General features: G+C 42.2%; 2 protein-coding genes across 3 annotated transcripts in view; both read left to right on the forward strand.

Annotated features, from left to right (window-relative positions):
* Positions 1-7,485, forward strand: part of TMEM62 (transmembrane protein 62) — a 35,875-nt gene extending 28,390 nt beyond the window's left edge. For both annotated transcript variants that reach the window (XM_049782478.1, XM_049782479.1), the window contains 3 exons: positions 2,008-2,112; positions 5,306-5,424; positions 7,103-7,485. In XM_049782478.1, the coding sequence (XP_049638435.1) occupies positions 2,008-2,112; positions 5,306-5,424; positions 7,103-7,429 (551 nt within the window). In that variant the 3' untranslated portion in view covers positions 7,430-7,485. The remainder of the gene's footprint in view (positions 1-2,007; positions 2,113-5,305; positions 5,425-7,102) is intronic.
* Positions 7,486-8,471: 986 nt separating this feature from the next.
* On the forward strand, positions 8,472-25,882 carry CCNDBP1 (cyclin D1 binding protein 1; the record flags this gene model as incomplete). Its single annotated transcript, XM_049781695.1, has 9 exons — positions 8,472-8,573; positions 11,814-11,895; positions 17,064-17,160; positions 17,313-17,386; positions 18,108-18,184; positions 18,485-18,756; positions 22,503-22,563; positions 25,351-25,397; positions 25,648-25,882. Coding segments are annotated over 9 exons (933 nt in total), but the record flags the coding sequence as incomplete, so codon positions are not given.
* Between the last annotated feature and the right edge of the window lie 1,452 nt (positions 25,883-27,334).

Here is a 27,334-nt window from a genome sequence, read left to right on the forward strand (position 1 = left end):
CCACAGTACTCATATTAAAAAGTGAAATTCTTTTTTTATTGCTTATGACAGTAAAATGTAGTACAACAAAACTAGGAGATATAATGTGGATTAAATTATCAAACATGGGGGCTCATACTGTACATGCTGTACATAAGGACAGACAGGCACTGATTTATTTTAATCTCCAGGATGTCTGTCCCAATACCTTCATGTATGGTTCTTGTCATACCTACTGTCAGTGGGTGGGCTCAAGGAGTACCCTGTTACTGGTCCTGAGCACTTACTTAATCATCAGGCACACTACTGCCAGTCATATATTATCAGACCCGGAAGGACTGCTAGGGTATATTCCCGATCCTTCAAAATAAAAGTAAATATATAAGCATCTCTGACAAATACTAGAAATTCTATATTAATCTTCCTTACCTAACTAATCATCTTTAACTATATTTCAGCCTAGATGACCTTTTACTGTTCTACAAAAATAGGTGCTTATTGCTGCATAGGTACTTTCCCCCAGGTGATTATTGTTAACTTAAATGATTTTTCAAAGTTTATTAAAAAAATATTAGCCTCTCTAAAGGATTTACCTGAAGCTTTTTTTTGTTCTTTCTTAAATCTAGGACCTCACATATGCAAAGCATGCGTTCTACTACTGAGCTATGTCCTTGGTCAAACACTCTTTTTCCATTCGAGGGCATGAGGGCTGAGTCACATCTGGCAGTGCTCAGGTCTTCTGGCTTTGTGCTCATGGATTACTCCTGGCAATGCTTAGGGAATCATATGTGGTGCTGGGGATCAAATTGGGGTTGGCCCCATGCAAGGCAAGTGCCTTCATTCCTGTACTATCTTCTCCAGCCCGTCCCTTTCATTGTTACCAACCTTTCCACTTCAGAGAGCTCTTTCTTTGAATCGTGTGTTCTGTCATGACTGTATGCAATTAACCAGTTTCCTTACTAAAACTAAATGAAATATTTGAACAAATATTAATAATTAAGATTATACTGGAGAAATTTTAATAATTCTTTTGATGCACTTCTGATATATTTTGATAGATCTTTTAGAATTTTGTGCATTCAAAAAACTAAATACCATAGAAAACTTACCTTTGAACCAATTATATTTCAAATATACCTTAAGATAAAACAATAAGAAATAGGGCTCGGAGAGATAGCACAGCAGCGTTTGCCTTGCAAGCAGCCGATCCAGGACCAAAGGTGGTTGGTTCGAATCCTGGTATCCCATATGGTCCCCCGTGCCTGCCAGGAGCTATTTCTGAGCAGACAGCCAGGAGTAACCCCTGAGCACTGCCGGGTGTGGCCCAAGAACAAAAACAAAAACAAAAAAATAAAAAAATAAAAAAAACAATAAGAAATAAAAAATAAGATAAAACAGTAATAATACCCAGAGACAATAGAGATGAGGGCTGGAAGGACTAGCCATGATATGAAGTTTACCACAAAGAAATAACAACACAAACAACTATCGTGATAATGGTAATGAGTGAAGAAAGTAGAATGCCTGTCTTAAATACAGTAAGGGGTTAGGGAGGATAGAGAAGGGGGCCATTGATGGTGGGAAGGTTGCACTGATTTGGGGTGTGTTCTTTTTTTTAATAACTGAAACCCAGCTACAAACATATTTGTAATTGTGGTGCTTAAAAAAAGATATTGTTTTTAAAAATATAAAAATATACAAAAAGAAAAGAATGATTACATAGCACCTCAAAAAAAGAGGATAAAACAATATTCTTTGTCATCAGAAAGAAAGAAAAAGGTGTGCTAGTGTACACCTGGACATGTGTGCATCTTTCACTATACCACTGATTTGATTTCCCTTGAAATTCTGAGTGAGTGGTTTATCAGGATATTGACCAACTTCTGGATTTAAAATAGACAACTATATAGTTAATATATACAAAGATTGGCTAAATATATAGTAGATAGTTCATGAAAGTCAGAAAACATTATAAGGAGATTGAACTTGGTATGTGCTCACTGGACCTTTCAATTTTATTCTGTTTAGGACCTCCAGGATTTCTACATTTGACATCATTTTCCCTTCATGTGTTGAGCAAAACAAATATCTACTACTATTCTGTGTTGTTGCTGACCCTCTATACAGTGCTGGGTAAGTCAACCAGTTAACCCAAGATGGTGGTGTATTTTTGCAAAGAACATATTGAAAAAATTTGACAGTAGAGTCATCTGGGGTCCAAAGTAACACGGCACATGGTTCTGCCATTTTCTAAGATACAGTCTTTAAGTTAAAATTCTTTCTTGATATAGTTAAAGAATGTTAAATTGATACTAACTTCAGGGTGTTGAGAAGACCAGTATAGAGTTAGTATTTATGTAGAAACCCAATAAAAGAAGCCAGCTTCTCAGAACAGCCTTTGTTAATGACCTTTAAGTTTTATCTTCTGTTTCTCAATACTTTTATTATCTTTGTGACTATTAGAACTTTAGATTATCGGATCCTCATCTACTTCTCTCTTTCCTCATTAGAGTAGCTATTGATGTCTCTTTTTTATGGATTGACTAGCACTAAGCATAATGCATAGTATAGTTTAGTGGTGATATACTAGTGTGTAGCCACTAAAAGAAAAATTCAGCCTAAAAGAGAGAGCCTGCGATGAGGTCTAAATTTAGGCATATTTTTCTGTTACTTTAAGTATCATGCAATTCTTTTTTTTTTTTTTTTTTTTTTGGTTTTTGGGCCACACCGGCGGTGCTCAGGGGTTACTCCTGGCTGTCTGTTCAGAAATAGCTCCTGGCAGGCACGGGGGACCATATGGGACACCGGGATTCGAACCAACCACCTTTGGTCCTGGATCGGCTGCTTGCAAGGCAAACGCCCGTATCATGCAATTCTTACAAAATCACTTAGGAGAAAGTTCTGCATGTTCTTTTGTTTTGTTTTTGGATCACCTGGCTGTGCTCATAGCTTACTCCTGGCTCTGTACTTAAGAATCACTCCTAGGGGCTGAAACAGTAGTATAGCAGGTAAGGCACTTGCCTTGCATGTGACCAATCTAGGTTTGATCATTGGCACCCATGTGGTCCACTGAGCATCACCAGGAGTAATTGCTGAGTGCAGAGCCAGGAGTAATCTGATCATCGCCAAATATGCACCTCCCACCCCCAAAAAAGAATTATTTCTGGTATTGCTTTGGGGATCATATGTGGTGCTGGGGATCAAACCAGGTAGGCCAAGTACAAGGCACCTGCTTACGTGCTATACGATTTCTCCGACCCTTCAAAGTATTTTAAAAAAGTTTTTTACTAATGTTCCTTAGTAACTCAAATTCGATTAGGAAAAGATTACTTACTGACAGTAATATATACTCTCTTTATATTTTGTATTTTTCTTTGCTCATTGAATCTTATCAGAGAATAGAAAGTAATCTCAATAAAAAATATGACACTGGGTCGGAGAGATAGCATGGAGGTAGGGCATTTGCCTTGCATGCAGAAGGACGGTGGTTCGAATCCCAGCATCTCATATGGTCCCCCAAATTTGCCAGGAGCAATTTCTGAGCATCGAGCCAGGAGTAACCCCTAAGCGCTGCCGGGTGTGACCCAAACACCAAAAAAAAAAAAAAAAAAAGACACTAATTCTCTGTAACTAGCTATGGCTGAGTCCCTTGTGAAAATTCACTCCCTTGTTAGAAGACAAGTTGAAGTGATTTTTAGATGATTATATTACTAAGTAGGAGGCAAAGCAAGTGGCTTGGTTCTGGCTATAAAAGAAAACAATAAAAGAGTGGAAAACAGCTTTACTTTTAGAATTTTTTTTTTTTTTTGGTTTTTGGGTCACACCCAGCGGTGCTCAGGGGTTACTCCTGGCTGTCTGCTCAGAAATAGCTCCTGGCAGGCACGGGGGACAATTATGGGACACCGGGATTCGAACCAATCACCTTTGGTCCTGGGTTGGCTGATTTCAAGGCAAACGCCGCTGTGCTATCTCTCCGGGCCCTACTTTTAGAATTTTAAGTTTAAATAGAAAATACTTTTTGAGACTAATGTATATTTATTTTTTTATTTTTATTTTGGGGCCATACCTGGTAGTGCCCAGGGCTTACTCCTGGCTCTGAGAGACCACTACTGGCAGGCTTATCATTCCAACCCCATAATCTAGGTATTAAAGTTTTTTTTTTTTAAACCAGAAAATGATGGTATCTTTTTTTTTTTTTTTTTTTTTTTGAGAAGTGAAGAGTGACTGTCCCTTCCTTTGTTACTTTTGGCAATATATAGTTCCAGAAACCTGCCTCCTGAGAAGGGACAGCAAATGGTAGAAGGGAGAAGAGAAAATTCATTGTCATTGTAGAGTCCAGAGTTAAAATACAAAAACAAGAGGCCGGAGAGATAGCATGGAGGTACAGCGTTTGCCTTTTATGCAGAAGGTCATCAGTTCAAATCCGGCTTCCCATATGGTCCCTCGTGCCTGCCAGGAGCAATTTCTGAGCATGGAGCCAGGAGTTTCCCCTGAGCACTGCCAGGTGTGACCCAAAAACCACACACACACACAAAAAAGCAAAATACAAAAACAAGTTAAACTTTATAATTGTAAACTTTGTAATTGTTGTAAATTGTTGTAATTGCTAACCCTGAATATGTAATTGTTATATAAGGTAATGACTGGGGCCGGAGAGATAGCATGAGTAAGGCGTTTGCCTTTCATGCAGGCGGTCATCAGTTCGAATCCCGGCATTCCATATGGTCCCCCGTGCCAGGAGCAATTTCTGAGCATGGAGCCAGGAATAACCCCTGAGCACTGCCAGGTGTGACCCAAAAACCACACACACACACACAAAAAAAAAAAGGTAATGACTGTGATTGGCCAGAACAGTTTAACTACATTAGTTAGAAAGAAAAGTACATTTTAGAATATCTAGAAGTGCAATTTAGATAAAAGTGTTTGAAATATTATTTTAAAGAATTCTCAGATACTTGGTAAATTAACTTCTGTGGAACACCTGATTGCTTCTTAAATGCATTTTATTAAGTTTATATTGTAATAAAGTCTTTTAAAATGTGTAAACATACTCTAAACCTGTTTTTGGTTTCTAGAAGTTGCATGTCTATTACATGTACATGTGTTATATGTACTCAATTTTATAATCTGGAAAATTATGAAGTGTTCCAACAGTTTGCCTGGACATAGGGTACACCTAGAGATTAACAAAGAAGAAAGGCTGTGTGAATAAAATGCTTACAAATGACTAGTGTCATATTTTTTCATCATTCCCATAATTGCAACTCATGAACTATGTCTTCACAGTCATAGTTATTTAATCTTTCCCATCCATTGCCTCTTTCAGGACCGTGGTTTGTTGGTGAGATCACAAAAGGCAAATTCGGTTGCTGCTTTTCCTTTGGAATCTATGTGGATGGGCATTTCCTACAAGGCAGTTCAACATTTGTAATTGGAATTCTGCAGGTAAAAAAGCAAAATGTGCAATTTAAGAATATATTATCCTTGTTGGATATGTAGGAATGCTTCATGGAAGATATTTACCCAATTATTTATTCCAAAAATCTAATGGGGTTAATGGAACAAAGTCAAAGGTGTTGAAAAAAACATTCAAAAACACCATTTAAAAAGCACTTTCAACCTCCTAACAGGACAGTAAAAAAAGATTAGCAGGATTAGAGCAAGACAAATAAGAATGTTGACTCTCCTTAGTTGACATGGCTACTGACTGCAATAGTTTTGTAAAGGTACTAGGTACTTTTTATAGGTGTGTATCCAGCTTAGTTTTTATGTTTCCCCAAATAGGTGATACATGGTATCACCCTCCCCCAATGGGAGGGTCACTGAAATGGCTCAGGGGATGAGTGGTAGTAGCCTTTATGCATTTAGAAAGCTCTTTCTAATTTTTTCTTTTTTTGGTTTGTTTTTTTGTATTTGGGTCACACATGGTGGCGCTCAGGGGTTACTCCTGGCTCTGAGCTCAGAAATTGCTCCTGGCAGGCTCAGAGGACCATATAGGATGCCAGGACTTGAACCAGGGTCTGTACTGTATTGGCCGCATGCAAGGCATATGCCCTACTGCTATGCTGTCAGTCCGGCCCCTCTAATTTTCTTTTAACAGTAGATTTCCAGAGGCTGTTGAGTGTTTTTTTTTTCCCTGAAAAAAGACGTAGAGACTAAACAAGTTTGAGAACTTCTAATGTAGACAAAGGACTCTCTCAGAAGCATTGTCATCAAGTATAAACTATGCCTTATGAAAAAGATTTATATTAATTTTTTAAGAAATAGAGCACTCAATAAATTTTGAAAACCATCAAGTCTCCATGATCCCCGAGATCTTTAAACACCGAAAAGATGATGTGACATGTAGTATATATATATATATATATATATATATATATATATATATATATATATGTATGTATGTATGTATATATATAAAACTACCATGCCACATCTTTTAGGGTTTTCAATAGACAGCTAATACAATGTCACTATTAGGAATATCACTTTTATTTCTTTACCCAAGCCAGTTACTTTCTAATTTCTTTCCAGTTTTAAGAAATGATTCCATCATTAACCCATTTCTCAGGGGTATATGTAGCCTTAATTCTTCCCCTTTCTTCTAAGCTGTATTTATTTCATCATCAAGTATATCTTATTTGCTATCAAGTACGTAAGTTGACTCTACCACTTGATTCATTTTCTGTTATTGGCACCCCAGTCTAAGTCACAATCTTTTTGTTTCATTTATTCATTTTGTTTTTTTGGCCATACCCAGTGGTGCTCAGGGCATATTACTGTCTGCACTCAGCATCACTCCTGGTTGTGCGACCATTGTGGTGCTGGGGATCAAGTCTGAGTCAGACTTGTGCAAGGCAAAAGCTCTACCTGCTGTGCTCTCTCTCCAATCCAAGTCATTAATTTAAGAAATCAGTGAATTAATTATCCTTACAATTCAGTCCTTTTTTTTTTATTATTATCATCTAATGTTTTTTTTTTTTTTTTGTAAGTGAACTCTTGCACGCTGCAAGGAAATGTGTTGTCAGCGAAGAACATCAAAGTTGGCCCTCAGGTGGGGAAGGTGAGCCACCAGCAGGTGTGACCGAGGCGGCTAATGCTGCGCGTTTGTCCCTCTCCCCAGGTGGTGTTTTTCAACGTCCCCTTGACGGGCTATCTGTGCTGGAGCCTGCTGCACCGGTGCTTGGGCCACAGCTTCAGGTCCCACCTCTGCCAGGGCCGAGCCTGGCGCGTCGTCCCCGTCCACCTGTGCATGCTGCTGGTGTACCTGTGGCAGATCTACGCCTGCCTCTTCCTGCACTTCACCTACGGCACCGTCGCCTTCCTCCTGTCCCCCCTGCGCACCTGGCTGGTGCTGCTGTCGCCCGTCCTGGTGCGCTGCGTGTGGACGCGCCACCCCGCCGAGCTCGGGCCCTTCCTGGGGCGCTTCGAGAGCCCCCCGAGTTCCTGAAGCGGCGGCCAGCCAGCCAGACTCGCCGCCGGAGCCTCAATCATGCCAGGATGCCTTCCCGCCTTTGCCAAGGAGGGGACGTTCCCTATCGATTGACTGACTCGGGGAGAGAAGGCCCTGATGCGAGCGGGGCGGGGTGGCGCCCTGTGGTGGATGTTGGTCGTGGTCGGGGCGGAGTGTGGGGGGACGTCCTGACCAGACTGGCCGTCCCCGAGGGGCTCTGCTCGCCGCGCCCTTTTCCCTTCCGCGAGGTGACGGGCTTTCAGCGTCCGAGGAAATAAATCAATGACGAGTGGAAAGACCGACGGCGTCGGGTACCGGCTGCGGGGCGGGGCCAGATGCCTGGGCGTGGTCAGGGAGGGGCGGGGCTGGGCGGTTGTTGCCGGAAGTGGGAGCGAGCCGCCAGGAGTGGGAGGGCCCCGGATGTGAAGCTCAGAAGCGACCGGCCCGGCTGGCTGCGAGCGGTCGCCGCCGTCCTCTCCCTCTCGAGATGGCTTGCGCGGCCCTCACGGCGGCCCCTCAGGCGCCGCCTTCCGAGCAGTTCCGGCACTTGGCCGCGGAGCTGCTGTCGCTGCAGAAAGGAATTCGGGGTGAGCGAGGGACGCGACGCGAGGCCGGGCCGTCAGGCCGGGGGGCGGTTCTGAGGGCGGCCCGGCGGGCGGCACACGCCTCCCCCCTGGCGCCTCACTCCGCTCCCGCCGCCTTCCTCCCGCCAGACGGCGAAGCCCCGGCAGCCGGCGGGGATTTCTCTCTTGAGACGTTCTGGAAGAGCCTCCGTGAGTGCCCGGGTTCGGGCTTGGGTCTCCCGTCCCCCCGCCTGCGTCCCCGCCCGGGCCCCTCCCCTCTCCTCCCGCGAGCCGGGGTGCGGGGTCTCCCGGGGCGAGGCCGGGCCGGAAGTGCGGCTCTCCAGGTGCGGACGCCGGAGGCGAAGGCCGCCACGCGCCTCCCGAGGCGGACGGAGACGCCACCCGCCGGGAGACGCCACCGACCCAGCTCGCTCAAGCTCCTCGGCCTCGGGCTCCGACCGGCCGCCCCCACCTAGTCGTCGTCTCTGTCGCCCGCAGATGAGGCGGCCGCCGCGCTGTCGAAGGAAGCCAGGAGCCTGGCCGCAGCCTTCTCCCGAGCCCCGCCGCCTTCCCCGCAGGTGGGCGCGTCCTTCTCGCGCTCGCTCTTCCCTTCCCGCCCCCCTTGACGCAGAGGCCCGCGGCTCTGTTTTTCTCACTAAACGTGACATCATGAGGTGGCATTTCTCGATCACTTCGAGGCATGACGTGGGCAGGACTTTCTAGAAGCACGTCTCATCTGGCGTTCATCTTGGTTGTGTGTGTGTGTGTGTGTGTGTGTGTGTGTGTGTGTGTGTGTGTGTGTGTGTGTGTGTGTGTGTCTTTTTTAAATGCACTTTGCGAGGTGTTTCCACACAGGATCCCCATCCAACACATGAGCAAGCGGGTTGAGTGAGGTTCAGGTAAAAGTAAATGCACCGTTCATTTGTTGTTCGGGCCAGATTCAGTGGCACTCAGGGGTTACTCCTGGCTCTGTGCTCAGAAATCGCTCCTGGCAGGCGCAGGGGACCATATGGGATGCCGGGACTCAAACCAATGTCTGTCCTGCATCAGCTGCATGCAAGGCAAACACCCTATCACTGTGCTATCTCTCTGGCCCCTGGAGCTGGAAATTAATGCACGATAAATTCTTTCCTGTCAAAGAAACCTCAAACAAGAGATGAATACTGGCTGTCTTCCACCTAAAAAGCCTTGTACAAGAAAAGAAAGTCAGTGTTTATTCCAAGGGGACTGGTAATGTCACCTTAGTTTCCTAGCTGCTGATTCTTTCTCACAGGATTCATAAAGACTTGCTGTTAAGAGGCAGAGCTTGGGCTAGAGAGCAATATATTACAGCAGCTAAGGCGTTTGATTCCTGGCATCCTATATGATCCCCCGAATCTATGCAGTAGTGATCCCTGAGCGCGGAGCCAGGAGTAAGCCAGGAGTAAGCCGTGAGCTTACTCCAGGTATGGTTCCAAGATAAAAAATTGTTGTTTTAATATAAATTAGACAGTCCTAGAGTTCATAGGGTGAAGGTGAGGCCTTTCTTGGCTAGGCCTGGCTCCCACAGCCATGGCCTGGTGGGTCTATAGGTTGCATAGTGATGGCAGGAAAATTCACAAAGCAGTCAGATGAAGTTCCAGGACTCAGCCAGCTTTATTTCACGGTCCTAACGTACACATTTCCTTACATGGCTTCTATGCTAGCCTTTTCCTAGCAGCCACTTTTCTGCTCCTCTGGCTCTCTCTTCTGTCTCCATTTCAGCTGCTTCTCCGGGCTTCCTTGCTGGCTGACTCCCTTTGCTAATGCCTCTTTGCAGCTGCTGCTTTACTGATTCTGAATCCTTTGCTTCCTCTAACTGTCCTTATCCCCTCTCCCCCCAGTCAGCCTCCTCTACTTGCCCATTCCAGGTGTTGGCGGTTTTGATCATTCAGGTGGGATAAATAAATTGGGGGGAGGGATACCCACAAAAAGTAAGTAAAATTTAAAAATGCACAGCTAGTAAGAGACTATGAAGAGGCAGCATAGAACTGTTATTTTTTGTTTGTTTTTCCTGTATGTACTCAGAACAGTGGTTTCACTCATAAATGAACCTTTCGAATTTGGCTTTAGGAATGCTGAATATTTGCATCACAGTTGTTTCTTGTTTATCCCAACACATTAAACACATTAGTTCTTTTTTTTTTTTCATAAAATATTTAAGCACCAAAAAAAAAAAAAAAAAAAAAAAAAAAGCTAAAAAGGGGCCGGGTAGGTGGCGCTGGAGGTAAGGTGTCTGCCTTGCAAGCGCTAGCCAAGGAAGGACCACGGTTCGATCCCCCGGCGTCCCATATGGTCCCCCCAAGCCAGGAGCGATTTCTGAGCACATAGCCAGGAGTAACCCCTGAGCGTCAAACGGGTGTGGCCTAAAAACCAAAAAAAAAAAATATTTAAGCACCATGATTATAACCATGATTGTAGTTGGGTTTTAGTCATAAACGGAACACCCTCTTTACTAGTGCAACATTCCGTCCACCAATGCCCCCAACTCCCTCCTCCCCCAATCTCTGCCTGTATTTGAGACATGTATTCTACTTCTCTCACTCATTAAGATAGTCATGATAGCTGTTAGTGTAGATATTTCCCTAACTGCATTCACCACTCTTTGTGGTAAGCTTCATATTGTGAGTGAGCCGGTCCATCTGGCTCGCATCTCTATTGTCTCTGGGCATTAATTTTTCTTAATTAATTTTCTTAATTTTTATTAAATCCTATTTAATCCTTAATTTCCTCAATTTTTCTTAAATCCTATAGATGAGTGAGACTATTCTGTGTCTCTCTCCCTATAACTTATTTTGCTTAGCATAATAAATTGTATATATATTCACATATAGGAAGATTTCGTGACTTCATCTTTCCTGACAGCTGCATAATATTCTATTGTGTATATGTACCAGTTTTTTTAGCCACTCATCTGTTGAAGGGCATCTTGGTTGTTTCCAGAGTCTGGCTATTGTAAATAACACTGAAATGAATATGGGTGTGAGGAAGGGATTTTTGAATTGTATTTTAGGGTATTTCCCTAGGAGTGAAATAGCTGGATCATATGGGAGTTCAATTTTCAGGTTTTGGAGGAATCTCCATAATTGTTTTCCATAAAGGCTGGACTAGCCAGCATTCCCACCAGCAGTGAATGAGAGTTCCTTTTCTTCACATCCCAGCTAGCACTTATTGTTCTTATTCTTTGTGATGTGTGCCAGTCTCTGGTTACTCTAGTAATAGTTTGTGAACTGGTATTAATCTATGTATCACACTTTCATAGAGGAAGAGTGAGGAATAATAAGCAAAGTCAGTGACAATATTAAAAGAAAGTGTCAGCACTCAGCCTGTAAAGTTCATGGTAATTGCTTTTAGTTATACCATAATTCTGTTAGATATAAATATTTTAGGCTTTGCAAGTCCACTCAGCTGTTTTTTTAGTAAAAACACAACAATAGATAGTATGAGTGGATGTTGCTAAGTGGTATTGTGATACTGGTTTTGCATATATGAGGCCCTGAGTTAGATCCCTGGGTACACATACAAAACAATATATAAATTGTGTACTAGTAGCACTGTTCATAAAAATAGGAAAATTGTGGTCTAAAATATGCAGAATATGGCATAGCATATCACAAATATTGGCGTATAGAGAATTACAAATAATTTTTTCTGTTAATATTTCATCAAGTTGTCATCTCAGTATGTAGGGTCCAACTAACTCCTCTCTAATAAGTGCTGAGAATAGCATAATGAGGGTTAGAAAATACATTATGATGATAATAATCCTTTCTCATTCTGAAATTGCTGTCATCTCATAGGAAACTCAGAGGTTCTGTGAAAAAATCCATGCTTCCATCAAAACCATTATTGCAATATACTATTCATTTCCCAAGGATCAAGGTAAGCCACTATGTAAGCAAAAGAATTCCTTTTACACTAAAAAAAAACTGCTTTCAGAAATAAAAAGAGAGGGGTCAGAGAGATAACATGGAGGTAAAGCGTTTGCCTTGCATGCAGAAGGTCGGTGATTCGAATCCCGGCATCCCATATGGTCTCTGAGCCTGCCAGGAGCAATTTCTGAGCATAGAGCCAAGAGTAACCCCTGAGCTGCTGAGTGTGACCCAAAAACCAAGAAATAAAAGAGAGATAATAAAAATATAAAAGAGAGATAGCATGGAGGTAGGGTGTTTGCCTTGCATGCGGAAGGATGGTGGTTCGAATCCCTATGGACCTGCCAGGACAGATTTTTGTTGTTGTTGTTTTTGGGGGGCCACACCCGTTGACGCTCAGGGGTTACTCCTGGCTATGTGCTCAGAAGTCGCTCCTGGCTTGGGGAACTATATGGAATGCTGGGGGATTGAAACACTGTTTGTCCTAGGCTAGCGCTGGCAAGGCAGACACCTTACCTCTAGAGCCACCGTGCCGGCCCCATGTTTTTGTTTATTTTGTTTTTGTTTTTGTTTTTAGGACCGAATTTTGAGCATAGCACCTGGAGTAATCCCTGAGCGCTGCCAGGTGTGACCCAAACACCAAAAAAAAAAAAAAAAAAAAAGAAAGAAAAAGAGGGCAGGGCCGGGCGGTGGCGCTAAAGGTAAGGTGTCTGCCTTGCCAGCGCTAGCCTAGGACGGACCGCGGTTCGATCCCCGGTGTCCCATATGGTCCCCCAAGCCAGGAGCGACTTCTGAGCGCATAGCCAGGAGTAACCCCTGAGCGTCAAACGGGTGTGGCCCAAAAACCAAAAAAAAAAAAAAAAAAAAAAAAAAGAAAAAGAGGGCAGTCGGAGCTATAGCGCAGTAGGGCATTTGCCTTGTATGTGGCTGACCCAGGACGGACTGCAGTTTGATCCCTGGTGGTCCCATATGGTCCCCTATGCCAGGGGTGATTTCTGAGCATATAGCCACGAGTGACTGCTGAGCTTCACTGGGTGTGGCCAAGAAAGAAACAAACAAAAAAAAAGAGGACACAAGGAAATGAATACACATACCTGCTCATGGATTGGGAGGAATAGTATAATTAAAATGGCAAAGCTCCCTAAAACATTATATAGATTTAATGTAGGATACCTATAATGTATTTCAAGAAAATAGATCAAACATTTCTTAAATTCATATGAAATAATAAACCTCCACAAATTGCTAAAGTGATTTTTGGGGAGAAGAAAATGAGAGGAATCAGTTTTTCCAGCTCTAAACTGTACTATAAAGTGGTAGAATTAACATAGCATTGTATTAGAATAAAAATAGACCCTCAGATCAGTGAAAGAGACTTTAATATTCTGAGGCAAATCCTCAGATATATGACTGCTGTACTATCTTTCCGGCCCCCAAGAAAGCCTCTTTTAACAAGTGCTGTTGGAATAATTGATCACCTGCGTACAAGAAAATGAACTCAGGCCTTTTGTTTTGTTTTTTTGGGCCATACCCGTTTGATGCTCAGGGGTTACTCCTGGCTAAGTGCTCAGAAATTGCCCCTGGCTTGGGAGGACCATATGGGACGCTGGGGGATTGAACCGCGGTCCTTCCTTGGCTAGTGCTTGCAAGGCAGACACCTTACCTCTAGTGCCACCTCGCTGGCCCCATCAGGCCTTTCTTTTAAAGCCATGAACAAAAGTCAAATAAAAATGTGGAAACATTGGGTACATAAAGGCATCTTCAAGGATGAACCACTGACTAAGCAAAGATAAGCAAAAAACATGTTAAAACAAACAAAACAAAAAAATAGAAATACAGATGGTTCCGAGGAAACTCTGAATACTGTCCCAGCACCAACTTGCACTGGTTTTTGGGTTACACCCGGCAGCGCTCAGGGGTTACTCCTGGCTCCACGCTCAGAAATCGCTCCTGGCAGGCACGGGAGACCATATGGGATGCCGTGATCAAACCAATGACCTTCTGCATGAAAGGCAAACGCCTTACCTCCATGCTATCTCTCTGGTCCCTACCAACTTGCACTGGTTTTAACATGACATCCTGACATGAGGAAACAATTTGGGTTAAAAGAGGGCTGCCCTATCTTATCACCTAACAGTATGATGCAATTAGGAGACATGTCATCCTTTGCCCTAAGGCGAAAACTAAAATCACTATTTATAGAAGACTGACTTTGACAAACATGGACTGGACAGAACCTATTGAGAGACCAATGAGGAAGTGAAGTACCTAGACTAGGCCTTGGCCTAGGATTCCTACAAAAACCAAGATCTCTAAATCCAGAGGTCAGACTTTGATAACTGTGACTGAGCAGAACTTCTGGAACCATGCTGAAAGACTATAGCCTAGGGTCTGTTCTAGTATCTGAGCAAAAACCAAAACTACATATACAGAAGACTGATTACAACAACAGTGATGGAACAGAACTAGAACTGTAAAGAAAAACTCTCCCCTAGCCTTTGCCCTATGACCTACGCAAATAACAAGATCTCCAGCTACGGAGTCAGGATGTCATCACCCACATCTGAGTGGAAAGTTTTCTGGCACCATAAAAAGACCTTGGGGTGTGTAAATAAGTGAGTAGGGAGCCTATAGTTGTTCCCATGGCAGTATGCTTCAAGGGCAGAGAAACCCTGTATCCTTTAGGCCAAGGGAATTCCCGTTTTAATTTCCCTAATATTTAACGTGCCTATGCGAAAAGGAAAGAAAAAAAAAAGAAGAAGAAACACAACCCTTTTTTAAGAACTTGCTGGTCTATTTAGTTTTGTTTTGCTTTGTTTTGTTTGTTTCTTTGTAGATGGTTTCGGGTTTTGGTTTATTTTTTATTCTTTTTGTACTTTTGTTGTTACTCCCTTATTTTTTTTTTTTGTCATGTTTTGTTACCTTTTTCTTCTTTTTTCCCTTTCTTCTAAATGGATATTTATAACACCTAGTGGACTCCACCTAGTTTTTCTCTTTTTTGTTTGCCTTTTTTTTTCTTTTCTTCTCCCATCTTTTCTTTTAACTCCAATAGAGTCCCATTACTGGAATCACCTTGATCAGCCTCATAATTGGAGGGGGGGAAATGGATGGTACAAAGACCAAATAGTTGTATGTTTATTTGGTAGAAATAAAAAATAATCAGACTTGAATACCAAATCTAAAGTCAACAACAGAATTGATACCTAATCTACAACAAGCTGTACAAAGGGAGAACAGTTGCACTAGCATTATGGGGGGTAAAGGAGGAGGATGTGAGATACATGCTGAGAACAGGTGGAGGGAGGACAACATTGGTGATGGGAATGACTCTCATTCATTGTCAATATGTGCCTTAAATATTATTGTGAAAGATTTGTAATTTATCTTGACCACAATAAAAATAAAAAAAAAACCCACCTAGTACTAAAGAAACCATACAATAAGGTATCAGATGAAAATAAGATGAAAAGGGGCCGAAGCGATAGAACAGTGGGTAGGGCGCTTGCCTTGCACGCGCTTGACCTGAGTTCGGTCACTGGCATCCTACATGGCCTCCCATGCATGCCAGGAAGGCGTCGTGAGCAAAGCTAGGAATAGCCCCTGAGCATAGCCGGGTGTGGTTAAAAAAAGAAAGAAAGAAAGAAAGAAAAGAAGATGAAAAAAAAGAAATACAGATGGCCAAATAGCACTGAAAAAGAATGCACATTATTAATCATCAGGGAGATGCAAATCAAAATAGTGAAACAGCATCTCACACCACAGAGACTGACACACATCAAAAAGAACAAAACCAGTGCTGGAGCGTTGCGGGAAGAAAGCGGCTCTCATTCATTGCTGGTGGGAATGTCAACTGATCCAGCCTTTTGGGAAAACAATTTGGACATTCCTCAAAATACTAAAAATTGAGCTTCCGTATGACTCTGCAATACCACTACTGGAAACATACCATAGGGGCCCAAAATACAATGCAGAAAAGACATTTGTGCTCCTATGCTCATTGAAGCACTATTCACATTATCCAGAATCTGGAAGTCATAAAATTTGCTTATACATGGACATGGAATGTATTTAATTGAGCTAAATGAGTCAGAAAGAAGGATACACAGAATAATCACTCATTTGTGGACTATTTAAAAAAAGTAGTCATAAAATTCAAAGACAAGAGAGATGAGGGCCAGGAAGACTGGTCCACAAATAGCAGGGGAGTGCAGTTAGTATAGAGAGAAGACCACTATGAAAATGGTAGTTGGAAATGATTACAAGAACTGGGTGCTGAAAGGAAGTGATATACATGATAGTAACAGTACTGCAAACCACAGTGTTTAAAGGGAAAAAGAAGAAAAATGTCGCTGTAGAGACACATAGTAGGGAGGACAGGGGAAACGGCACATTGGTGGTGGGAAATGTACACTGGTGAAGGAAGAGATGTTGGACATTGTATGACTGAAAATCAAACATCTAAATTTAAATTTTTTTTCTGGTACACATTCACTTAAACCTATTTTTAAAATTCCATCTTAGGGGCCGGGGAGATAGCATGGAGGTAGGGCATTTGCCTTGCATGCAGAAGGATGGTGGTTCAAGTCCCAGCATCACATATAGTCCCCTGAGCCTGCCAGGAGTGATTTCTGAGTATAGAGCAAACATAGTAACCCCTGAGCGCTACCAGGTGTGACCCCAAAATGAAAAACAAAAATTCCATCTTAAAAAAAATTTCAATTGCCAGGGCTATAGCACAGCAGTAGGATGTTTGCCTTGCATGCAGCTGACTTGGGACAGAGCTAGGTTCAGATCTCTTGCAGAATAAGTGACTTCCTGCTCTCTGTTTGTACCTTGATTATTAATCATGCAAAATTCTGATTATATTTGTTTCGGGTTACTCACAAATGGTTTATATATCAAGTGTTTAATAAGCAGTTGCCAAAGGACTACCATCCTTGACAAAAGCATATATGTTGTCGTGGGAAGATTTTATTTCTAGATCTCTTTTAAAGAACAGCACTGAGGAATGCGTGGGAGGTGCAGGAAAATGACATGAGATAAATAAGACCGGAGTTTTGTGTAGTCACTCTTGTTAAAACATGTGCTGCATATTGCTTTGCTCTCGTGCAAGTTTTATAGTGCTTAAATGCTCGGGTGGGTAGAAGACTGATTACTCTTTCTTGGGTTTGGCTCTAGGAATCACACTGAGAAAACTGGTACGAAATGCCACTTTGGACATCATGGATGGCATGGTTCAGCTTGTGAAATTACTTGTCATACCAGCTGAAAGGTAGTAATTCTACAGTTGGGGTTATCAGTTAATGGGGTGGCTTGTTTCTGGGGTAGAAATGGTTTAACAGAAGAGCTACAATAGCAGAGAATTATGACCTACAGGAAAGAGACCTGAGCCTATGCTGATAATACCATATTAATTTCTTTCCCCAGTTCTGTGAATAGTGACTTTATTTCCTGCAACAGTGTCTGTGAGGCATGTGAGCAAGTGTCTCGGATCCCAAGAGGTGGGTGAATGCGTTATCCATTCTGCTGATTAAATCAAATGGAACATCATTTCTAGATTCCAGTTTTACAGCATGTATCTTTTTCACTTATTGTTTTGGTTTTTGTTCTACACACAACAGTACTCATGCTGTTCTTGACTCTGTACTCAGGAGTGACTTCTGGGAACCATATGATTTGAATAGGAATTGGTAGTATGCAACAGAAGCACTTTACCTATATTTTCATCCACCCAAGGCATACATGTATTTATAGATTTTAGTAGTATATCAACATAATAACATTAATATTTCTTAGTTCTATAAAGAACTAAGCCTTTTTAATTCTTACACTTCAGAGGAGTTTGAATTCAAACTCTACTCATGCTGGGACTTTGTTTCTTGTTGAACAAATGTTTTTGCTCAGCAGATATCCCAGGGGTAGTATTATGGACATACTGAAGGAATTAATGGATAACCTCCTGGGAAAAACCAGTAGTGATTCAAGAGGACTATGATGAGAAACATCATCTGACTACTTTGTTTTTTTTTTGGGTGAATAATAAAAATATCAACCTCTGTCTGTGTAGCCAGAGGATGTATCTGAGAATTTTGCATTAAACTGCAACCATGGTGACTGGCTGTCATTGATACTCAAATGGGAACTTAGGTAGTTGCCCTTTGCAGACAAGAGAATTGTTGGATTCTTTTCTAATTTTAGTGTTTGTGCTTTTTTAACTCATAGATAACAAAGCTGCAGCTCTTTTAATGCTGACAAAAAATGTGGATTTTGTGAAGGATGCACATGAGGAAATGGAGCAGGTGAGGAGAGAGCTCTGTCTTTGTTGATTATTGGTAGAGTTGATTGCTGAGATGGGATCAGTCCTCATGCCTATTCTTCATATATACCCTCCCACTTCATGCCAATGTGTGCTTTAACACCACTTAACTGATGCTGAAACAAAAAAGTGAAAATAGGGCTTATAAAGTTATTCAACTGTGTTGTCATTAGTACAGTTGCTGGCTGAAGTTTGGGGACCAATCAAATTTGAGGCATGATGCTGGAAGTATGTCTTTTTATTTTATTCTTTATGTTCACATATATCATAATGTGTCTCTCAGGCTGTGGAAGAATGTAATCCTTATTCTGGCCTTATGAACGACACAGAGGAAGACAACCCCAGTGAAGAAGAGGATGTTCTGGGGTTTCCAAATAACCAAGACTTATATTGGTCAGAGGAAGATCAAGAGCTTCTGACCCCAAGCCTTGCACTGGCAAGAGCTGCTAAAGCCTGCCTGCAGAAAATCCGGATCTTAGTGGCAGAGAATGGGAAGAAGGATCAGGTGGCCCAGCTGGATGATATTGTGGAGATTTCTGATGAGATTAGCCCAAGGTACTCATATTTCCCCAACCCCTCAAAACATCTAAGCCTCAGCATTCTGCTGTCATCCCAAGGTTTTTCCTCAGTTTTTTGTGTGGGAGCCATACCCAGTGATGCTCAGGGATTACTCCTAGCTCGGTGCTCAAGGGGTCGGTTATATGGGATGCTGTGGATTGAACCCAGGACAGTCACATGCAAGTCAAGTGCCCTACTCACTGTACTATCTGACCCCCATTTTTTTAATTTTGAAAAATTTTAAACCTACAGGAAAGTTGGAAAAGTATTACAGTGAAAACTCTATATCCTTCATCTAAAGCTGCTTGTTTTTATTTTCTCTACATTGTTTATTTCTTTAGAGATGGGTGTTCCATTTTCGCTCTGAATCATTTGAGAGTTTGTTTGGAATATTAGTACTTCAGTATATATCGCTTACGATAGATACTCTTATTAATCTTTTTAGATATTTCTTTTTTTTTTTTTTTTTTTTTTTTTTTTTTGCTTTTTGGGCCATACCGGTAACACGCTCAGAAATCACTCCTGGCTTGGGGGACCATATGGAACACTGGGGGAGCAAACCTCGGTCTGTCCTAGGTTAGCACATGCAAGGCAAACCCCCTACCTCTTGTGCCACCACTCCGGCTCGTAGATACTTTTTTTTTGGGGGGGGGTGTTTTGGGCCACTCACAGCAGCGCTTAGGGGTTACTCCTGGCTATGTACTCAGAAATTGCTCCTGGCAGGCATGGGGGACCATATGGGATGCCAGGATTCAAACCACTGTTGGTGCTGGGTCAGCCATTTGCAAGGCAAATGCCCTACCACTGTGCTATCTCTCTGGCCCCTCCTAGATGATATTCTTATTAATTATATCCATAAAGGTTAACTATTATGAAGATTGGCTATAATAATATTTAATATTCAGTTCCCTGAGTTTTCTTTAATTTTTTTCTAAGTCCAGTTTCTGTCTCAGTATTAACTATGATTGCATTTGGTTTTCATTAAGTCCCATGGAACAAAAACAATCCTATCCATTGTAATCCTTTTATGATAATTGGAGTCATGTGATTGTATTCTTATGATTGTAATATTTTGCACACAAAATGTTTTTTTGACAATATTACATATTTGGGCTTTGGAAGGGGTGTAGGAGAGAGTACGGGAGCCTCTCAGGCAATTCTGGGGGGTTGGGGTGGGGCTCAGGTACCACTCAGCAATATTCAGTCAACCTGGCCAGACCAGTGCTGTGTCTGGCAATATTATGGAGCTTGACCACCCACTGGTGCTCAGAGACTTCCAGTGCTACACTGTATGGTGCTCAGGGGCCATGCAATGCTAGGGATCAAACTTGAGGCTTTACACGTGCAAAGGATACTCTTCAGCCTTTTGTACTATCTACACATTTCCTATCTGAGTGTTTTATTGCTTCAGATATTTGGAGGCACAGTACTTTGTCCTGTGATTTGAAGTACTGAGGTTCACTTCATTAGTGATGGAACTGTAATGACATTCCAAACACAGACCACCCTTTTGTCAGTTATTCAGTTGATGGTTTCAATCCCCACTTTTTTTGGGGGGGGGTGGGCCACACCCAGTGACGCTCAGGGGTTACTCCTAGCTATGTGCTCAGAAATCACTCCTGGCTCGGGTGACCATATGGGATGCCGGGGATCTAACTGCAGTCCGTCCTGGGTCAGCTGCATATAAGGCAAATGCCCTACCACTGCGCCACTGCTCCGGCCCCGATCCCCACATTTTTAAACTAAATCATGGATCTTTCAATGGATCAAATCATTCTTCATCCCTCATGAAAGAGGATATTTATATATTCTGTAAACACTACTTGAATTACCTTTTTGTTCTTTGAATAAAAATAGTTGTTTTTGGATTTGTTTGCTTGTTTGTTTTTGGGCCACACCTGGAGGCACTCAGGGGTTACTCCTGCTCTGCACTCAGGAATCGCTCCTGGCAATGGGGCTGGAGAAATAGCACGGAGATACGGCATTTACTTTGCATGCAGAAGGATGGTGGTTCGAATCTCGGCAGCCGAGCCTGCCTGGAGTGATTTCTGAGCAGAGAGCCAGGAGTAACCCCTGAGTGCTGCCAGCTGTGACACAAAAAAAAACAACAAAAAAAAAAGAAATTGTGGGCCCGGAGAGATAGCACAGCAGCGTTTGCCTTGCAAGCAGCCGATCCAGGACCAAAGGTGGTTGGTTCGAATCCCGGTGTCCCATATGGTCCCCAGTGCCTGCCAGGAGCTATTTCTGAGCAGACAGCCAGGAGTAACCCCTGAGCACCGCCGGGTGTGGCCCCCCCCCCCAAAAAAAAAGAAAAAAAGAAAAGAAATTGTTCCTGGCAAGCTCGGGGGACTATCTGGGATGTCAGGAATCAAATCCAGGTCCGTCCTGGGTCGGTTGTATGCAAGGCAAATGTTCTATTACACGCTATCTCTCTGGCCCCTGGATAAAAATAGTTTTTGTTTTATTTTAGGCCATACCCATTGGTGTTCTGGCTCTGCACTCAGGAATTAACCCTGGTGGTGTGCTGGGGGACCAAATGGGCTGTCAGAGATTAAACCTAGATCAGCTGAGTGTAAGGCAAATACCCTGCTCTCTGTATTGTCTCTACAACCCCACATAATAGTAATTTTGTTGTTTGGTCTTTGGGCCACACTTGGCAGTGCTCAGGATTTACTCTGCCTCTGAGCTCAGGAATCACCCCTGGCAGATAGGGGACTGACTATATGGGATGCCAGGGAATCTAGCCCTGGTTAGCCATGTGCAGGGCAAGCGCCCTACCCACTGCTCCAGGCCCACAAAATAGTTTCAGGACAACAACTGAGTGCTAAAAGGGGATAAAGTGACATGCATGGTGTGCCTTCATTAACAATAGTGCAAGCCACAGTGGAGAGCGTTTTCTGAGAGCATAGCCAGGAGTAACCCCTGAGTGCCGCTGGGTGTGGCCCAAAAACCTACCTCAGAGGGAATGAGAGTGGGTGGGAGGGAAATTTGGGACATTGATGGTGGGAAATGTGCACTGTAATGCAAATAAAAATGCCTAAAAGGAAAAAAAAAAAGAGAGAAGAAAAATGTATGTTTGTCCCAGAGAAAGGAAGGTGAGAGGGCATCAGGGAGAGTAAGAGGGAAACTTGACATTGGTGGTGGGACATGAGCACTGGTGAAAGTTGTATGTTTTTTGACTAATTCAATCATGAACAACTATCTGTGGGGAAATAAAGAAACAACTATTATGAACAACCTGTAACCATGGTGTTTAGGTAAAAAAGAAAGGAGCCAGAGAGATAGCACTGAGGTAGAGCATTTGCTCTGCACACAGCTGACCCAGGACAGATAGTGGTTCGAATCTCAGCACCCCATATGGTCCCCTGTACCTGCCAGGAGCGATTTCTGTGTGCAGAGCCAGGAGTAACCCCTGAGCACCACTGGGTGTGACAACCCCCCCCCCCAAAATAAAGATGTCCGGGGAGAACAAGAGAGGAATAGATGTTTAAAAGAGAACATGATCTTCTCCGGAGTAGAAAAAGCAGAGGAGAGAAAGAGAACATGGGCTAGAAAAGGCAGGCAATTCCGAATTGGTCCTTTTTTGGCTGTTTTGTTGTCCAGTTTAAGAAACTTACAGACTTTCTGGGAGATTCTTTCCTTACCAGTTGCCTCCTTTATTGTGTACTGAAACCGAGTACGTAAGAAAGGTAAGCTTTGTTCTTTTGTTGTTGTTAATACTCACTTTTACTTTCTATCCTTAGTGTGGATGATTTGGCTTTGAGCATTTATCCACCGATAAGCCTTCTGAGTGTGCGAGCCAGTGTAAGTACTATTCTTGAGGTGTTGTCTACCCTAACTAGTACTTTCACTAATAGTAGTATTTCCTTTAAGCTAAAAGAAACACATTTATTTGGTTCCCAGAAATGCAATTGCAACAGCAGTGTCACAGTTTTATGTGTATTTGTGCTAGATAAGTATTTGTCAAAGTTGAATCAGAATAGCCAGGATCAGGCCGGAGCAATGGCGCAGCAGTAGGGCATTTGCCTTGCATGCGGCTGATCCAGGACAGACCGAGATTTGATTACCTGGCATCCCATATAGTCCCGCAAATCGATCCCCGGCGTCCCATATGGTCCCATGAGTGAGGATTGATTTTTGAGCGCATAGACAGGAGTAACCCCTAAGCATTGCCAGGTGTGGCCCAAAAACAAAACAAAAGAGTAACAGGATATTTTTTTTTTTTTTTTTTTTTTTTTGGTTTTTGGGCCACACCCGGCGGTGCTCAGGGGTCACTCCTGGCTGTCTGCTCAGAAATAGCTCCTGGAAGGCACGGGACCATATGGGACACCGGGATTCGAACCAACCACCTTTGGTCCTGGATCGGCTGCTTGCAAGGCAAACGCCACTGTGCTATCTCTCCGGGCCCGAATAACAGGATCTTCGACAATTTTCTCTACCACAAACATATGGATAATGTTTAAAACCCAAAGATTTTAGAAAAGGTTGGTTTGAAAAGAAAGTATCATGGGCCAGAGTGATAACACAGCAGGTATGATTCTTTTTTTTTGCATGCTGCTGATGTGGGTTCAATTCCCCGGCATCCCATGTGCTCCCCTGAGCCTGCCAGGATTGATTTCTGAGTGCAGAGCGAGGAGTAACCCCTGAGTGCTGCTGGGTGTGGCCCCAAAACCAAGGGAAATTAAAGTATCAATTATAATACAGTAATATTATTGGTGTCTCAATCTGATCACCAGTTTCTAGTATAGGTGAAAAATATTCCAGATACATCATCTGCCATAATAAAAAAACATTGTGTTAATTACCACAGAGACCAAACACATTACTTTTTATTGCATTTTTTTCTAACTCTGAGTCCTGCACTAGAGAGTTCTATTTTTTTACTTCAAAAACTCAGGTTTTTATTTTTTGGTGGGGGCCATTTCTAGTGCTGTTTGGGGAAACATACAGTGCTGGAGATCAAACCTGGAACTCTCTCCACAGAGTATGTGCTCTAGCCCTTGAAGCCATCATCCTGCCCCTCAGCACAACTTTTGGTTGGTTTGTTTTTGGATCAAAGGCTTCCTTCTGACTCTGTATTCAAAGATCACTCCGTGTGGGCTCCAGAGACTATATGGGATGCCAGATATTAAGTCTGGGTTGGCCATGTGCAAGACAAATGCCCTACCTGCTATACTGATGCTCTGGTCCCCTTAACACAAATTTTTATCTCTAATGTTATTAGAAAGAGAAGTAAAAAATAGCATATAACTTATATTTTATGTTCAGATGTATCAATTATAAAAACATTTGATAAATTGATAATGGAAACAAGTTCATCAAATGCATCTTTATAATGTGCAAAAACCTTGAAGAGGTATAGGATCTCTTGGAGCATTAACCTTTTTTTTTTGTTTTGTTATTTTGGGGGGTCACACCTGGCCACACTTGGGTTACTCCTGGCTCTGCACTCAGACATCGTTCCTGACAGGTTTGGGGATCATATGGGATGCTGGGAATCGAACCGGGGTCCATCTTGTGTTGGCTGCATGCAAGGCAAACACCCTACTGCTGTGCTATTGCTCTGGCCCTGGAGCATTAGCCTTTTTATTACCTCACATTTTCAAACTCTGAGTCCTGCGTTAGAGTTCTAATCACTCTTGGCAGGCTTGGGGTAATCATATGGGATATTAGAGATCGAACCTAGGACTGGTTGTATGCAAGGGAAGTGCCATACTGACTGTATTGCTCCAGCCTGGCACATTAGTTATTTTTTCTCTATATTATGAACTATCAGAAGTTATGAAAAATTCTTGTCTTATTTTTTTTAATTAAAATTTTAAATGAAATTCATAAGATGTTATAATAACAGTAAACAAGATTTCTCTAAGTAGGAAGAGTTCATAATCTTACCACTCTTATTAATTAGCATATTTGTTGACATGTTTTATTCAAGGTTCTTTTTTTTTTTTTTTTGGTTTTTTGGGCCACACCCGATAACGCTTAGGGGTTACTCCTGGCTATGCGCTCAGAGGTTGCTCCTGGCTTGGGGGACCATATGGGTCGCCAGGGTCCGTCCAAGGCTAGCGCAGGCAAGGCAGGCACCTTACCTCTAGCGCCACCGCCCAGCCCCCTCAAGGTTCTTTTTGAATGATTTTTTTGTTTTTTTGGTTTTTTTTTGGGGGGGGGGCACACCCGGTGGTGCTCAGGGGTTTCTCCTGGCTGTCTGCTCAGAAATAGCTCCTGGCAGGCATGGGGGACCATATGGGACACTGGAATTCGAACCAACCACCTTTGGTCCTGGTTCGGCTGCTTGCAAGGCAAACGCCACTATGCTATCTCTCCGGGCCCTTGAATGATTCTTTATGTAGGTCATGTTTGTTTTGGAGATACACCTGGCAGTGTCAGGTCAGGGATTACTCCTTGCCTTGTGCTCAGGTTCACTCTTGGTGGTACTTGGGATCTAAGTGGGATGCCAGGGATTAAACCTATATTTTGTGTGTTCAAAGCAAGTGCTATACCCACTACTATCTCTTTGACTCCTTTATTTGGTTCTTTTTTTTTTAGTAGGCACCAAGGTAACTTCCTTGTTTGTTTGTTTGTTTTTTCTAGTCGGAGGAACTTGTATCTGTTTTAAAAAAGGCACTTGAAATTACTAAGTGAGTATAAATGCTAGTTTACAAATAGCTTGTTAAGATTAAATTAACTAGTGGCCTTTCTCAATTCCCAAATCCCTTTTAGAGGATTAAGTAAAAAAGGCAGGTGTGCCAAAGTTTCAGTTATGGTGTTTTGGCACACTAACTTCTGTTCTTGAAATGGGAAATAGTTTTCTCTGTATTGCTATAAAAGATAAGTTTTCTTTCCATAGTATAATACTTTTAATTTTTCTTCCCTCCTTTCTATATGCAGAGCAAGTCATGTGACCCCACAGCCAGAAGATAGTTGGATCCTTTTATTCGTTAATGCCATCGATCATTGTCTGAATAGAATCAAGGAGCTCATTCCAAATGAACTTGAATTTGAATCATGAGGTTTGGGGCTCCTTTGTTCTCTCTTCTTATCTTTTCTTACTCATAGGTAGGCAATCTTAAGTTTACTTTTTAAATGAGCAGGAAAGCTTTCTGGATCAAAAAGACCCTCTCATCTACTTAGATGACACTATTACCAAAGATTGTTGGTTAGATCAGTTTGGCAATTATTTATAATCAGTAATGTATATGATATATTTTACATGATAGATACAAAAGATAATTGCATGAGTTTGTGTTCCTGAACATCTTTGATAGATTCCTGGGGAAATTGCCTTATTCCCTGTTTTCAAAAATAGCCTGTTGTTTCATTGTTAATGATTTGATCACCTCAAATAAATCTCAAATAAAGTCATCTCAAATAAAAAGCTTACCTGCAAGTAGTTAAATGAATGCACTTTCTGAGTTTATTTCTACCATAAATACAGTGGTTGAAAAACTAGATTATCACATTCATCTGGATAGATCTAAAGTCCTGATTCTGATCAATATATTTTGAATAAAAACATGACTTTAGAAAAGAAGACCACAAAGCCCTTTTTAATATTTTAGCATGTCATGTACAGTTAATAACAGTAAGTTTTTATGAATAGTACAAGTTATTTTATGCCTCTAAAATTTTTGTTATTGAGCACATTTGTTTGGTTTGTCTTTATTGAACTGATTTATTTCCTTATATATATGATATTTAGACATTTCCTAACCAGACTGTATTGTTCTATCATACTTGTGTCCCCAAATCCTCAAATATAAGAAGAAAAATTTTATAAATAAAAATTTTAAGTCTTGGGGCCGGAGAGAGCATGGAAGTAAGACGTTTGCCTTGCATGCAGAAGGACAGTGGTCCCGGCATCCCATTTGGTTCCCTGAGCCTGCCAGGAGCCATTTCCTTTCTTTTTTTTAATTAATATTTTTATTTAAACACTTTGATTACAAACATCATTGTGGTTGGGATTCAGTCATATAAAAAACACCCCCCTTCACTGGTGCAACATTCCCATCACCAATGTCTCAAATCTCCCTCCTCCCCCAGGAGCCATTTCTGAGTGTAGAGCCAGGAGTAACCCCTGAGTGCTGCCGGGTGTGACCCAAAAACCAAAAAAAAAAAAAAAATTTTTTTTTAAGTCTTTGTACACCTCCCCCCACCCCCATTCCCCACATACCACCAGGTGTGACCCTGGTGTTTCCAGTCTCTGAGGTCCAAGTAGCACTATGTTTCTAGATACCAGCACCAATCTGCCAGTTGGACACAGAGCAAGAGCAGACTAGGTCCTATAAACAAGAGAGATTTTATATATATATATATATATTTTGTTGTTGTTGTTGTTGTTGTTGTTGTTGTTTTGGTTTTTGGGCCATACCCGTTTGACGCTCGGGTTACTCCTGGCTATGCGCTCAGAAATCACTCCTGGCTTGGGGAGACCATATGGGACGCCGGGGGATCGAACCACAATCCATCCTACGCAAGGGTCTTTTCAGTTAACCTTTTTAAAAATCTGTTATATATTTTATTTGAAATGTAAGATATATACAAAAATTTGCTGTATTTTATATGATCAGGATGAGGG

Source organism: Suncus etruscus, chromosome 10, assembly GCF_024139225.1.
Source record: "Suncus etruscus isolate mSunEtr1 chromosome 10, mSunEtr1.pri.cur, whole genome shotgun sequence".
In the NCBI taxonomy this organism is placed as follows: domain Eukaryota; kingdom Metazoa; phylum Chordata; class Mammalia; order Eulipotyphla; family Soricidae; genus Suncus; species Suncus etruscus.